At 34.6% G+C, this 15728-nt stretch overlaps 1 protein-coding gene and 1 non-coding gene across 7 annotated transcripts in view; both read right to left on the reverse strand.

The window, feature by feature from the left end:
- Window positions 1-413: 413 nt before the first annotated feature.
- KRIT1 (KRIT1 ankyrin repeat containing) overlaps window positions 414-15728 on the reverse strand; it is a 35286-nt gene continuing 19971 nt past the window's right edge. For 2 of the 6 annotated variants that reach the window (XM_066354378.1, XM_066354380.1), the window contains 9 exons: window positions 13022-13178; window positions 12238-12345; window positions 10053-10209; window positions 9056-9207; window positions 7579-7745; window positions 6745-6832; window positions 6065-6271; window positions 1475-1591; window positions 414-975 (listed from right to left, as the gene is read on the reverse strand). In XM_066354378.1, coding sequence (XP_066210475.1) covers window positions 907-975; window positions 1475-1591; window positions 6065-6271; window positions 6745-6832; window positions 7579-7745; window positions 9056-9207; window positions 10053-10209; window positions 12238-12345; window positions 13022-13178 — 1222 coding nt within the window. In that variant the 3' untranslated portion in view covers window positions 414-906. The remainder of the gene's footprint in view (window positions 976-1474; window positions 1592-6064; window positions 6272-6744; window positions 6833-7578; window positions 7746-9055; window positions 9208-10052; window positions 10210-12237; window positions 12346-13021; window positions 13179-15728) is intronic. The other 4 variants (XM_066354377.1, XM_066354376.1, XM_066354375.1 and 1 more) reach the window with 3 other exon arrangements.
- Window positions 14980-15042, reverse strand: LOC136384327 (U7 small nuclear RNA). The gene has a single exon (XR_010747600.1). It is a non-coding gene; the product is annotated as a U7 small nuclear RNA (small nuclear RNA).

Here is a 15728-nt window from a genome sequence, read left to right on the forward strand (position 1 = left end):
CCCTAGTAGGCTTGCCAGATGGATCTGGTTTGGGCGCATGCAGGAGTCTGTCTCTGCCTCCTCTGCTCTCACTAAAATAAATAAATAAAAATATAACATTTGCTAAATAAATGCAACTATGATTATCTAGAAATTGCCATTCAATCTGTCTATGTACTATGTGCTTGTGTGCCAGGTAGTTTTGTGAAATTCAATTAACTTTAGTAATCCAAATTCATTCCTGGTTTGGAATTATTTCAAGAGAAAACTAATCAAAAGTTAAGACTGACAGACCCTGTTACTTTCAGAGAGTGAATGGACTTATTTAGAGTGAGTCTCTGAAATCCTTGTTTTTTTAAAGAGGTACTTAGGGAATTATGATGCAGGGGTTCATGAACTATACTTACAGAAATACTAGCTTATCAGATCCATTCTAACCAAGTCTTTTAAAAACATGTGGAGAAATGTTAATATATTACAGAATAATGTTTTAAATATGTGTCATTTATGGTTTAAGTAGAAAATACATTTATTAAAATCATACTGACTTTCAAGTATGTTTTGAAATGACACACAAAGTTATAGCAAAGCTGTAAGTATTTTAATTTCATCACATTCCACTCTAAATTCTTTAACATTTACCAAAAATAACTTTTTATACAGCTTACTTTTTCTAACATTATACAGATTATGAATCTACACATTTTTGTGTTTCTCTGAAAAATTAGAATAGCTTTTGAGGACATTATATAAAAGTAATTGGTATATTACACACCAAACACAAGTACAGATTCTGTACAACATAATAGTATATTGGTATATTCCAAGAGACTAAGTGCCTTGTTAAAAGTAATAGTTTAAGAAATCTTTCATGGAAAAAAGTCTGTATCACAAAATGTGGTGGCATAAATATCAGCTGTTCTCCTCTCAAGAATTTCTTTCGGTGGGCATTAACTGTCCATTTAGCTTTATTAACAGTTTTACCACGAGGCCAGCCTACAAATTAAAACACATTGACCATAAATTCGAAACATGTTAGATGAGTAAATGACATACAGTGGGCAGTTCTCTACCTATTTGAAAAGGAACTTTCTCATCAGGAGGCAACTTGTCAAGAAGAGTTTTTACTCGGGCTTTGAAGGGATTTAAGAAATGACCTGCTGCAAACAACTAGTGGCTCAGACAGGATACTGCTCAAAAACAGGAAGGATCACTTATACCTTGATAGAAGAGATAGGGAATACTGACCAGATGTTTTTTAAATGGCAGAAAAGGAGAGTTTTACTATTACAAAATTGAAATAAAATATTCAGATAAATTTCTGAGTTTGTGTGCTTAAGAAAAGCCTGCTCTTTTCCTTGGTCTTATATATTTTAATTTCATGTCATATTAGCTGGTTTCCTTGAAGTAAAATGGACTGTCATTTTATAAAAAAATAATTTTACTAATATAGTAGTTCATTATTAGAAATCCAGAATAATTGATAAGTACTTACCTGTTTTGTGTGTACTATAAAGCTCATTTTATTCTCCATACTATGGATCTGAAAACATGTATCAGCATCTCCCAACTGCCACATAAAACAGCCATACTTAAGACTGATGAGTAAAGCCTATAACATAATTAAAAACTGTTGTATTGAAGTATCTATTAAAAACACTAATCTCCTCTTACTATCTACATATATCTAGTCAGGTCTAATGTTAAAACAAAAAGTATTCAAAGAAAGCACCACACTAACCACACACAGCCTGCAGGACAGAGTTACATACTGTATATGGTAGACTCTCAGGATACTGCCTCAAACAATAATATTTTTCATCAGCTTGACAAATTTTTTTAAAATGTCCATTCTGTGGTATCTACATGCATATACACACATGCACAAGTATTATTTAGCCATGAAAAATAAAGAAATCCTGTCATTTGAGACCACATAAATGGACCTTGAGGATGAAAAAGTCAAAAGGTGAGGCCCTGGGTGTGTAGGTTGGTTGGTTAGAGCAATGTCTCGACACGTCAAAGTTGCAGGTTTGATCCCTGGTAAGGGTAGATAGAAGAATCAACTAATGCTTGAGCTGTGGTGACGCAGTGAATAAAGCATCGACCTGAAACACTGAGGTCACCGGTTCGAAGCCCCAGGCTTGCCTGGTCAAGGCACATATAAGAGTTAATACTTCCTGCTCCTCCCCCCTTTTTCTCTTTTTCTTTCTCTCTTATCCCCTTCCTCCCCTCTCTAAAATGAATAAAGAAAAAGAAAAAGTGAAACAGTGCATAATTAAGTGGGACAACAAATCGATGTCCCTCTCTCTAAAGTCAATGAATAGAAGAAAAAAGTGAAAGGGATTAAGATATGCAAATTGCCAGATATAAAAATAGTCACAGGGATATAAAGTACAGCATAGGGAATATAGTAGTCAATAATATTCTAATAACTAGAAATGGTGTCAGATAGGTACGAGAATTACTGGGGTGATCACTTTGTAAAGTATATAAATGTCTAATCACTATTTGTACACTTGAAACTAGTATAATATTTTATGTTAACTGTAACTGAAAAATAAATTTTAAAAACTCAAGTTCCACCCTGACCAGGTGGTCATGCAATAGATAAAGCGTTAGACTGGGACATGAAGGACCTAGGTTTGAAACTCCAAAATCGCCAACTTTAGCATGAGCTCATCCACCTTGAGCATGGGCTCATCTGGTTTGAGGAAAAGCTCACTGGCTTGGACCCAAGGTCACTGGCTTGAGCAAGGGGTTACTTGGTCTGCTGAAGGCCCGTGGTCAAGGCACATATGAGAAAGCAATCAATGAATAACTAAAGTGCCTCAACGAAGAACTGATGCTTCTCATCTCTCTCCCTTCCTGTCTGTCCCTATTTGTCCCTCTCTCTGACTCTCTCCCTGTTTCTGTCCAAAAAAAAAAAAAAAAAAAAAAAAATCAAGTTCCAGGTCAATTATTGAACTGAGCCCCATTCAGCCCAATGTCCCTACATATTCTCTATCTCCATTCACAGCATGGTAAAATAACTGTTGTCCATAAGGGTGATCCTGAGTTACCATGAAATGACTAAACTATGATTGGATACTTTGAGAAGCTCTATGACTACATAATAAAAACATAAAAATGAGCCTGACCAGGCGGTGGCGCAGTGGATAGAGCATCAGACTGGGATGCGGAGAACCCAGGTTCAAGACCCTGAGGTCGCCAGCTTGAGCGTGGGTTCATCTGGTTTGAGCAAAGCTCACCAGCTTGGACCCAAGGTCGCTGACCCGAGCAAGGGGTTACTTGGTCTGCTATAGCCCCATGGTCAAGGCACATATAAGAAAGCAATCAATGAACAACTAAGGTGTCGCAACGAAAAACTAATGATTGATGCTTCTCATCTCTCTCCGTTCCTGTCTGTCTGTCCCTATCTATCCCTTTCTCTGACTCTCTGTCTCTGTAAAAGAACAACAACAAAAAAACATAAAAATGATGAAAATAAAAATCAGGTTTATGATGAAATTGCCTAATCTAAAGTGTCCTTTTAAAATATACATATAAGCTTAGTTATTACTTTAACTGACTTGGGAAAAGGTCTATTCTCAAGAATCTAAATGAAAAAAATATATTTGAAATTTATTCACTTCCTATACAAACTAGAAAGCTACTCACCCTGTGAAATGTGTTAAATATGCTAAAAATAACAAATGACCCTATATTTGATATTATAGTGACTGGAAAAAGGAGCACAATACAGTAATAAATTGACATATTCCAGTGGGTATTCATAATCCCATCCACACTTCTTCCTGTCCCCCCAAAAGTTTTTTTATTTTGTTTAAGATTTTACTTACTGGTTTTTTTAGAGAGATGAAAGAACGGCCAGGGAGGAGAAGCAGAAATCATCAACTCATAGTATTAGCTTCTCATATGTACCTTGTCCAGGCAGGTGTAGGATTTCAAACCGGCAACCTAAGCCAGGGGTCCCCAAACTGCGGCCCGTGGGCCGCATGCGGCCCCCTGAGGCCATTTATCCGGCCCCCACCACACTTCCAGAAGGGGTACCTCTTTCATTGGTGGTCAGTGAGAGGAGCATAGTTCCCATTGAAATACTGGTCAGTTTGTTGATTTAAATTTACTCGTTCTTTATTTTAAATATTGTATTTGTTCCCGTTTTGTTTTTTTACTTTAAAATAAGATATGTGCAGTGTGCATAGGGATTTGTTCATAGTTTTTTTTTATAGTCTGGCCCTCCAACAGTCTGAGGGACAGTGAACTGGCCCCCGGTGTAAAAAGTTTGGGGACCCCTGCCCTAAGCATTCCAGGTCAACACTTTATCCACTGTGCCACCACAGGTCAGGCTCCAAAAGGTTTTTTAACTAATTCTAATTTTCAAATGAAGCTTCTGTGTCAGAAATGATATTTTCCTTTTTCAAATACATATCTTTTTCATTTAAATATGATTTTTAAATTACATAATATAATCACAGCTAAATTGTTTTTTAAGTTACAATTAGCATAAAGTGAAAAACCTCCCTCCTATTCTTGTTCCCAGTTACCTAGTTCCCTTCTCTAAAGGCTTCAAGAGACTTTGTATGCTTCACAAGCATATGTATTTTTATAAACATAGTGTTCAGTTTCCTCCATTTAAAAAAATTGAACTATAATTGATATATAACATTAGTTTCAGGAGTAGAACATAATGATTCAATATTTATATATAATATATATTGCAAAATGATCATCAGTATAAGTCTAATGTCTGTTACCATACAGTCAAAAATTTTTTTTACCTTGTTATAACTTTTAAGATTATTTTAGCATCTTTCAAATATGTTATACAGTATTAATTTTTAACTGAATTTGGATGACAGTGGTTAATAAAATTATACAGGTTTTAGGAGCACAATTCTATAATACATCATCTGTATATTGTTGCAATACAGTGTTAACTATAGTCCCCATGACTTATTTTATAACTGGAAGTTTGTACATTTTGGTCCATTTTGCCCACCCCGAATGCCTTTCCCTACTAGCAACCGCCAGTCTGTTTCCTGTATCTATGAGCTCGTTTTGTTTTATTTTTTTGTAACATTGCACATATTAAGTAAAATCATGATATTTGTCTTTCTCAGTCTAACTTATGTCACTTAGCATAATGTCCCCAAGGTCCATCCATGTTGTTGCAAACGGTAAAATTTCATTATCTTTATGGCTGAATAACATTGCAGTGTGTACATTTTCTCTATACATTCATCCACCATTGGATACTTACGTTGTTCCCATATCTTGACTATTGTAAATAATGCTACATTCAATGTGGTAGTATATATATGTATATCTTTAAAAGTGTTTTTGTTTTTATAGATACTTCCATCATTTCTACACAAAAGGTAGCTTATTATATATGGTTCAGCAACCTTGCTTTTTCACTAACTATATCTTAGAAATCACTCTACACAAAAATAATCTTCATTCTTTTGTATGGCTGCAAGGTATTTCAATGTAGAAATGTAATATAAGTATTAATATGTTAACCCCTATTGATAATCATTTAGTTTTCACACACCCCCATCTGTTGGTATTAAAAATGAAACTGCAATGAATAGACTTGTATACATACCATTTCTAGATTCTTTATGTAGGCTGGTACTGTTATTTTATTGATTGGCTGATTTTTATTATTTTTTTTGTGAGGAAGAGAGAGAGATAGAGAAAGAAAGGGAGAGGGATGAGAAGCATCAACTCACAGTTGTGACACTTTATTTGTTCATTGATTGCTTCACATATGTGCCTTGACCAGGAGGCTCCAACTGAGCCTGTGACCCTTGCTCAAGCCAGCAACCTTGAGCTTCAAGAGAGCAAACTCTGGGCTCAAGCCAGCAATCACGGGTCAGAGCCATGAGCCCACTCCCAAGCTGATGACTCCACATTCCAGCTGGTGAGCCCGCATTCAAGCCAGCAACCTCTGGGTTTTGAAGCTGGGACCTCAGCATCTCAGGTGGATGCTCTATCCACTGTGCCGCCATCAGTCAGGCTGGTACTGTTATTTTAGACATTATAGAACGTGCCTAGTCAAAAACAGCTGAATATTTACCTTAGTTTCCATGTTGAGGAGATGAAGTCCTTTTATATTCACACCTACATACACAGGGATGACTTTATGATTGCTGGGGCTTGCCTTTGTAAATATCTGTCCTGTGAAAAAAGCTGCTCCATACGTAGGAATTTCCCAACAATTCTGCAAGAACATGCGCTGAAGGTGATGCATTTCTTTACTGACTCCCTCACTTGTACTAAGATTCTAAAACCAAATCAAGTAAAATAGAGATGTGAAAGGAGAACTCTGATTATCCAAATAGGTCAAATAAGCAGTTTCTAAAATTAAGGCTGCCCCCAAAGAATAATAATATTGTATGACATTACCCCAAGAGCACTTTTTCTTTTGAGATCTTATATTTTTAAAAGAAGTACCAAGGTCTAAAAACAGTTTCTGTCTATTCTACCATGTTTTTTAAATGTGTCATGGAGATATTTTTTCATGTTTTTAAAAATTCACTAGCCCTTACCACAGTATCCAATATATAGAAGGTATTTAGTAAAAGATTCTACATTATTAGAAATAAAAATAGTTTCCTTTCAGTGTCAAGCATATGAACCAGAAGATCCATTTTTAATTTCAGGACTATGTATTTTATAGTTTAAAACATATTAATAATACTAACAAAATTTCAACTACGTTACAAAATGTCTTTTTAGTTCTATTAAATAGCTTACCTTATATTCATGAAGAATTCGATTTGTCCAGTGAGGTGCCTTACTTTTCAATTTGGTAATAGGTACTATGGATTTTAGATTTTCTTCACTGTAAGCAAATATGCCAACATCTTTTAAAGAAATTATCTTTAGTAGCTAAAGTCATATAATCATTTAGACAAGGCTTTAAGTAACTTTAAGTTAAAAAATACTATGTTGTAAAATATCAGAAAGCTTTACAAAAATTTAGACAAAAGACACAATCTTAACATTGCTCAATTTAGAGAACTGTTTCTTCTTTCAATAACTAAAAAATACTTTTGAAAATTAAAAACCACAATAAATAAACTTTAGATGTACTAGAACCTGTTCTTTTTTAACACATGAAACTAGTTTTTGTAGTGGGATTCTTAAATGCATCTACCTTCTAACATTTTTCTAGTACTCATTCAGGTTTTAGTGAACTTATTTCAACATATAGTAGAGAAAGATAAATTGAAAAAGTGTACAGATTATCAAACTATAGTGAAATATATGAAAAATAACTTCGGAGAGAGTGTAACTTAAAGAGTGCTTTAACATAGGTGTTTTTTCCCCTTCTCATTCTATGCCTTTTATTACAGTTGTCCCTTGGTACCTGAGAGGGGCTGGCTCCAGGACTCCAGAGCACAGTCCTTTTTCTGCTGTATGCGTGGTTCACTCTGTGGTTGGTTTGATGTGTGAATGTGGAAGCCACGGATACAGGGCTGATTGTATTTAATTCCAAACTAATATAAAAATATTTATTTCTAAACTTTCTGGATTAAACTGAATCTTAAGCATAGCACAAGACCACACATTATGTGAAATACTTACTTTAGGAAACCTTGCTTGTGTTTCTTACTCTCATAATTTCCATAAACTATTTGCAACAACAGACTTGCCAGTGTTATCAGTTTGGCATCAGGAGCTGTATAAAAGCCCTTCAATAAATTATATCTGGCTTCGTCAAAGAGAATAAGAATAGCTAGTGGGTCTTCAATCTTAAAAGAAAAAAAGTATAATTTGGTTATTTTAGCTATAATTTCCTGTTGGTTTCTTCTTTTTCCATTCATCCTTCAGATGGCATTACATCATCTCTTCTCTAACATTTACAGTCTAATTCAAAACCAAACATATTTTTTGGAACAGATCTTTTTTTTTTCCTTAAGTAAGAAGCAGGGAGGCAGAGAGACAGACTCCCCTGCATGCGCCCCAACCAGGATCCACCTGGTAAGCTCCCTACCAGGCGATGCTCTGCCCATCTGGGGCTGTTGCTCTCTTGCTCAGCAACTGAGCTATTTTTAGAACCTGAGGAAGGCAGAGGCCATGGAGCCATCCTCAGCACCCAAGGCCAACTTGCTCCGACTGAGCATTGGCTACAGGAGGGGGAAAGAGAGAGAGATTGAGAAAAGGGAGAGGGAGAGGAAAGAAGCAGATGGTCATTTCTCCTGTGTGCCCTGACTGGGAATCAAACCTGGGATGTCCATACGCCAGGCTGACACTCTACCACTGAGCCAACTGGCCAGGGCCAAAACAGATCCTTTTATAAATGTAAATTGTATTCTTTTTTAGTGTGTGTGTGTGTGTGTGTGTGTGTGTGTGTGTGTGTGTGTGTGTGTGTGTGTGTGTATATATATATATATAAGATGCGAGCTGCGACTCGGTCGGTATTTTTGTTCGAGATCCGAGCGAAATTCCGAGATACAAGTCGTGATTCGGGAAGCTGCCGCTAGTTGGCGCGTTGGTGCATGGGTCTAGTATCGGCAGTTTGATATACGAGTTGACTGACTTACGAGCTCGGTTACAGAATGAATTAAATTCGTATCTCAAGGTACCACTGTAGTTCTCTGCTTGACTAGAGAACAATATTTTATGTCTTCTGAAAATATAATTTCCACTTAGAATTTTCTTTTCTATTCTCCCTCATACCAAGGTATCTCTCTGCTCCGTTGAAATTTATACAACTAATTAGCCCTTTATTAAGTTTATCTTTGACACTATACTTCCTATTTTCAAAAATTTTTTTTTATACAATCTGTCTTCCATGTTGCTAATTCTCTAGGATAAATTCTCTTGATTCTTTTGTACTCTAAGACAATGGGAGTAAAAACAAAAACTACCCAAGGGCTTTATAAAGCAGTCAGACTCAAACCCTACCACTTACCAAAGGGATCTAAGGATTGAACAGAAAAACCAAAGCAAACCCACCCGTGCAGGAAGAGCACAATTTCTACCTCTAGTGCCTGCCTATGACAGAAACTCAATAAATTCTGTACATTTAAATGATTGTAAATAAGATTTCCAAGCAAACCTTTTTTTCAACTTCCAAAGGAAGTCTCACGTCTCTTCTTAGGAAAAGCTGTGGTGTTTCCCTTTGGGGATCCAAATTAGTCAATTCAGCAAGTATTTCTGGCCAATCACGAACATGTTGCAAGGGTTTATGATAAGGTTTGAGTTGAAGGCCTGAAAAACATCTTTCCTTTTATAAATGATAATGTAAAAATAAATCAATTATATCAATGCATAGAAACTTTGTATTAAACTCATTGTAGTTAAATACTGAATACACACTCATTAAAAATCTAAATTGGTGTATGTGGGAGTCTCTCTGCTTTCCCTCTTCTCACTAAAATAAAAATTATTTAAAAGAAGTCTAAATCAACATGGACTTTAATTAATAGTACCCAATTTAAGGTTAATTGTTTTGTTTTTAAAAATATAAGAATTAAAAATATAAGTATGAGAATAATTCTTTAAAAAAAGAAAATGTATTAAATCTATTCAAGATCCTCAATTTTATGATAGCCAATTTAATTACAATACAATCAGTATAGTTTGGTTTGGTTTTAAAAATTACAATAAAACCATTAGATAACCAATCACAACTTCAAAAAAATCCTTTATGTATTTGCAATACTTTGAGAGACAAATTATAGTGACATCAGAGTGATTTTAAATTAAAATATCTGAGAAAATTAATATAAAGAAAAATATTTTGTATTATTTTGAGCACTGAAAATAAAGGCAACATGGATAAGCACCATGTTTACTGGCATTCAAATAAAATTCCATTGCAGAAAAGAAATGTTTTGGTTTTTGCCACATTGTTTGAATGAAATGGGAGCTGGGGGAGAGGGTGGGCCCAGAGCTTCCTGTTTCAACAATTTGAACACTAATAATTTACATAAAAGAGACACTGTATCATTTCAAAATTTAGAAGTCAGTAATAAACTGATACTATACTGAAATTTACCAACCCACTCTCAAAAAAGAATAATGAAGTCCACACAAAAAAATAACTTTCTTACTAAGATTTTCTGAACAGATCCAAATAGTGAAATATTGCTGTGTTTCTTGAGAGAGACGCATTCCTTCCATTATCTGCTGCACTGTGGTATTATTTCCATGCTTCAGTTCAACAGAACGGTATGACCCATCCATCCTGTATATTCGAACTTTTTCATACTAGAACAAAGAAAGATAATAAATTATACAACCCAATCCAACAAAATGCTTTCATTTCAACTTCATCTGCTAGGTATAGATTGCTAACATGAAAAATATCAGGAAAACGGCTTTGAGTGAGAATCTGCTGGCAATATTTTTAAAAATTTTACTTCTATTATTTATATTTTCTAACATGTTTTCCTCTGGATATTCCATGGTCAAATTAAATATGAAAAACTAAGGCAAATGACTTTTTAAAAAATTCAATTTCAAAAGCTTCTGAGAAGATATTTTAAAGCCATTATGTACCAATGTCACTATCAAACAGGGGATATACATTGGTTAACTAAATCTGGTGTTTATCAAGTACTTCACAAGTCTAGTGGGTCACAGATTATACTATAGAAATATGAACCAGCAAGAATTTGTCCAAAGAGGAATCTGTGATAAAAGACTTTGCAGTTAAAAAGTTATAAGCAATGCACCTTGAGCGAGTTTCTTTCCTCCAGTTCAGAAAATCCCAGAGACAAATGATATTCTCAATACATTTTTGATGTTATGGGAAGTAAATGATGCCTCTAAACAATCCAGGGCTTTGGATAAAAGTACCTTATTCCTATTATCTTATACATTCTAATATAAAAACTATGCCAAGAAAAAAAGTATGTTAACTATACAATTAGAAACTAAACTGCAATGAAGTATAACAGAGGAGTGCCTATACCACTTATCTACTTTCTTGCCCTGGTCTTGTGCTCATGGAATAGTGTTTTGACAATACGTGTATGAGTGTGTATGTGTAATTATCCCTAAAGGGAGAGATCATATATTATCACGTACCACTTTCAGCATTTCATAGCATTAAATTCACAGAAATACTCAACAAAGCCTGACCACAAAGGCTGTGGCACAGTGGATGGAGCATCAACCTGGGAGGCTGAGGACACAGGTTCGAAACCCTGAGGTCGCTGGCTTGAGCATGGGTTCATCTGGCTTGAGTATGGGCTCACCAGCTTGAGCGTTGGGTCGCTGGCTTGAGCATGGGATTATAGACATGACCCCATGGTTGCTGGCCTGAGACCAAATGTTGGCTTGAGCAAGGGGTCACTGGCTCATCTAGAGCCCCCGGTCAAGGCACGTATGAGAAAGCAATCAAGAAACAAATAAAGTACCGCAACAACAACTTGATGCTTCTCATCTCTCCCTTTCTGTCTGTCTCACTAAAAAAAGAAGAAATACTCAACAAAGACTTATCGTCTCATTGATGGTAATGTCTGGAAAGTCTGTCTCCCTTCCTGTCTGTCTGTCTGTCTCACTAAAAAAAGAAGAAATACTCAACAAAGACTATCGTCTCATTGATGGCAATGTCTGGAAAGGCTCAGACATATATAGGTTATATCTGTTGGTTTCAAATTTTTATTCTGTATCTGTTGGTATGAATACTTTTCTCTGATTTGCAAGTTTTCAAACCATTTCTAAATTGGTGATAGATTTATCATTACAGTAACTTTTAGGATTGGGTTTTTTCTAATTGTTAATTTTTTTCTACTTTAATGTCACTATTATTGCTTTGGACATAATTAGATGGAAAGGTCAAGTTAAAAAGGCAGAACAAAAAAGCTAGGAAATCTCCTATTTTAACCCATTCACTTTCTTGAGGAGGAAAAATGAATCTGTAATAGTTAAGTAACTTGCTGAAACTAAATTAGTGAGTGACATTTAATGTCAGTTTTTACAAGTATAAAGTATCTCTGAGAAGGCCTAAGTAGAGACATATGCTTCAATGAATAGAGTACAATCTGTAATTAGCACACCAAGTATAGAGATGATACTAGACATTAGATTTGAAAGAGATTAAAAAATGTATTTATTAATGCAAGAATAAATGTCCAGGTGTTGTGGATGATAACAAATTTAATACTTAGGAAGTCTAACGAGGTTCTATAAAAGCAGTAGAGAAGCTAGCCAGCCATCCTTCCCCTCTCGCCAGAGATCCTCAAATTACTTTTCAATTTAAGAAGGATGCTTGGCTCTAATAATTCTTACTGGTTTATTAAGGGCTTCCTTCAACAATTTTGCAGTCTCTTCCCAATTATTTTGTTTGTTTTCTTCACAAATATTTAAAGGAGATTTTCCTTGTTGATCTGTTATGTGCTAGAAATGTGGGGAAAAAGAAGAGAATAAAGGAAAAAGGCATTACAAATATATGTAATCTAACGGAAAATAGCATTCAATCAATCAAAGTTTGATAAAAAAAAGTAGCCTCTTCTCAAGGAATAAGTAAATGTTAACTATACTTAGTACAAACTGCTTTACTTAAAATAAACATGAACTGCCAAATATGAAAGACTTAAGGCACTAATGATGTCATTACTGTTTTTTAAAAGTTATAAATATAAATACAATAAAGGTTTTGTTAAAACTATTATTTTTCCTTCACAAAATAATTGTTAGTACAAATTCTAGAAAGTAGGTAGAAAACCTTTATCACTCTTAAATACATTTTTTGAGGAAATACGAAATTCAAAATGAAAAGAAGTTAAATTTTATGTACATTTGGAGATGGACAGTGGTGATGACTGCACAGCAATACGAATGCACTTAATGCCTCTGAATGTATTTAAATGGTAAATTTTATGCAAAACATATTTTACCACAATAAGAATTTTTATGTACTAAAGCAAAGTTTATATGTAATATTATTTTATATAGTAAGTGAAATTTGTTTTTATTTTTCAGCTAATCTCTCAAGTATACTATTGAACATTTAGTGTCATTACTTGTTATTCACTGCTTAAACATTAGAAAAAAACCCTGGAAAATAACTTACCCTGTCAATTTCTGGATGCTTTAAGAGAATCTGCACTATTTCAGCATGTCCTCCTCCAGCAGCAAAATGAAGAGGAGAACTCAGATGTCCATTTAGAAGGTTTGGGTTGCACTTTCCTTTCTCTAACAATATGCGAGTTGCCTCAACTTTTCCAAGCCTACCAAAAAAAAAAAAAAAAAAAGGCACCTAAAAACGTAATCTTGAAAGTTTTAAAACTTCAAATTTTAGAAGACATCTCAAACATATCTAAGATTTTTCTAGGAAGAGAGCAAGACACTGACAATGTGCCCTGGCTGAGTGGCTCAGTGGACAGAGTGTCATCCCAGCACACCAAGGTCTCAGGTTCAATCCCCAGTAGGACAGATACAAGAAGCAACCAATGAGTGCAAGACTTAATAAAACAACTAAGTGAAACAATGAGTTGATGTTTTCTCTCTCTCAAATCAATGGAAATACTTTTAAAAAAAGACATTGATGATGTTTTCAGTGCCTAGTGACTGATTTCTTATGAATTATTCTGGTTCACTTCAACTATATTTATTTCTGATCAACTTGGAGAAAATATAACCTCAAACACAAGATAGAGCATACAAAGTACAAAAATTATAAATTAGAGAGATAAAAGATTTAGTCAAAAATACAATGTATTCAAAATCAGAAAATGACTCATAAACTTACTGCTTTTTACAAAGGCCTGACTATAATTTTTAAAATGGGCCCAAAAATATAATTCTATACGTAGTTGTTTATTGGGTAATTGTGATACATGAAGACCTGTAAAAAAAACAGTCTCTGCTCTGATAAAGGAGTATAATGTAATTAGAAAAGTAAAAAAAAAACAAACATGGAAAAATTATATAATGCTCTAATACTTAAGTGACAGTTTAGGATACCAACCAACAAAATAAGATACTATATATACAATAGTTGTTAAATCATGCTAGTATATAAATACTTTAAAAAATGTTGGAAAAGGAAGATTATTATTTCATTCTCAGATGATCCTGTAAAGAGTTTTGACAGACAAACAATTTGAACTGGATTTTAAAAAGGAATGAACTGAAGGGAATTTGAAGAGAGATGTAAAATATTTCAGGTACTGGGAAAGGAGTAAGCAAAGCAAAGACCCAGACATAGTGAGTCTGCCATTTGATTACAGCAGACACTGACATGAGGCTGCAGTTTGAAGCAACGATGGAAAATTCACTGTTTGGAAATAAATGGGTGTGAGGAGGGAAGAGGAAAGGAAATTTCTTTTTAGATATGGTGCATTTGAAGGGAAAATAGCACATCTTCAAAACTGATCTGATTTGTCCTCAACTTACCTTTCTTCCCCTTCACATACCTGCTGGTTTTCCTGTGTCCTGAACCTGCCACTTGTATCCTACCTCTTCTTACTCATGGGAATTTTTGCTCATGTTCTTTGCTATTCCCAAGAAGTCCTCTTCCCCTCCTCATTTTGTTCAGGTTAAATTCTATTCTTTCTCTGAAACAGTTTAAAAATCCACCTCTTCTATATTCCTACTACATTTTAGAACTTTATTTTTGCCTCTTTTTTGGAATGTACCTCATTTCCTCTATTTACACCCTTGTTTATGTACATTTCTTCTCTATCAGCCTAAAAATCCCTTTAGGGTAGGCTCTTTATCTTTGCATTCTCCATCTGCCTTGTACACAAAAAATTAGTAACTAAACAGTTCAGTAGGCAATTGAAAATGCAGGCGTGGTATTCAACAGGAAGGCAAAGGCTTGGGAGATGTGAGAATACACAAATTCATCTAACCAAAGAAATTACTGTTAAGGCTAGGAGAACGAATGAAATCTTTCTTAAAGAAAATTTAGAGAAAGATGATTATCTTAGAAAAATGAAATGCATCTTGAAATATACTCTTTCAGGAAAAGATACTAAGGGAGCAATTCAAGAAGTAATAAAAATAAGTAATACAAACTTTTTTTTTAGGGGCCTTCCGGCAAACACCAGAAGACCTACTAGACAAATTCAAAAAGAGCTGTAAGCACTAATAATATGACAAATATTATCAGATATAATTCACATAACAAAAGCTCTTTGGGACCCTACTTTTTAAGAGTGAAAAGGAGTTCCAGTAACAAGGTTTAAGAACCACTAATCTTTAAAATTCTCATTTTAAAGATAAGGAAGAGACCAAAAGGAGTAAAATAGCTTGTCTAAACTTATAAAGACAGACCCCAATAAACTTATAAAAATAGACCCCAAGCCTTAGTCTCTTGATGAGATAGTACTGTCCTCCTCAATCCTTGTACCAATTCATTTATGAGTACATTTCCAAGATAAAGTCATTTAAGTTCTTTACTATATAATTAATGTCTTCATTCAAATTCACAATAATAAAATGATTCATCTGATTAAAAGTATAGGAAGGTGACCTATACCCCTTGGTATATTAAACTTGGTATCAAAGGATGAAACTCTTTTCCTTGGTGTATTGTGATAATAATATTTTCCAAAGAAATATACTGATGATTAATGAATTTTAGATTTAGACATCAAAATCTTTAAAATTATTACAATGCTTTAAAAGTTAACAGCCAAGCCTGACCAGGTGGTGGCACACTGGATAGAGTATAGGCCTGGGATGCAGAGGACCCAGGTTTGAAACCCGAAGGTTGCTGGCTTGAGCGCAGGCTCACCATCTTGAGTGCAGAGTCGCTAACTTCAGCATGGGAT

Source organism: Saccopteryx leptura, chromosome 12 (assembly GCF_036850995.1).
Source record: "Saccopteryx leptura isolate mSacLep1 chromosome 12, mSacLep1_pri_phased_curated, whole genome shotgun sequence".
NCBI classification, from domain to species: Eukaryota; Metazoa; Chordata; class Mammalia; order Chiroptera; family Emballonuridae; genus Saccopteryx; species Saccopteryx leptura.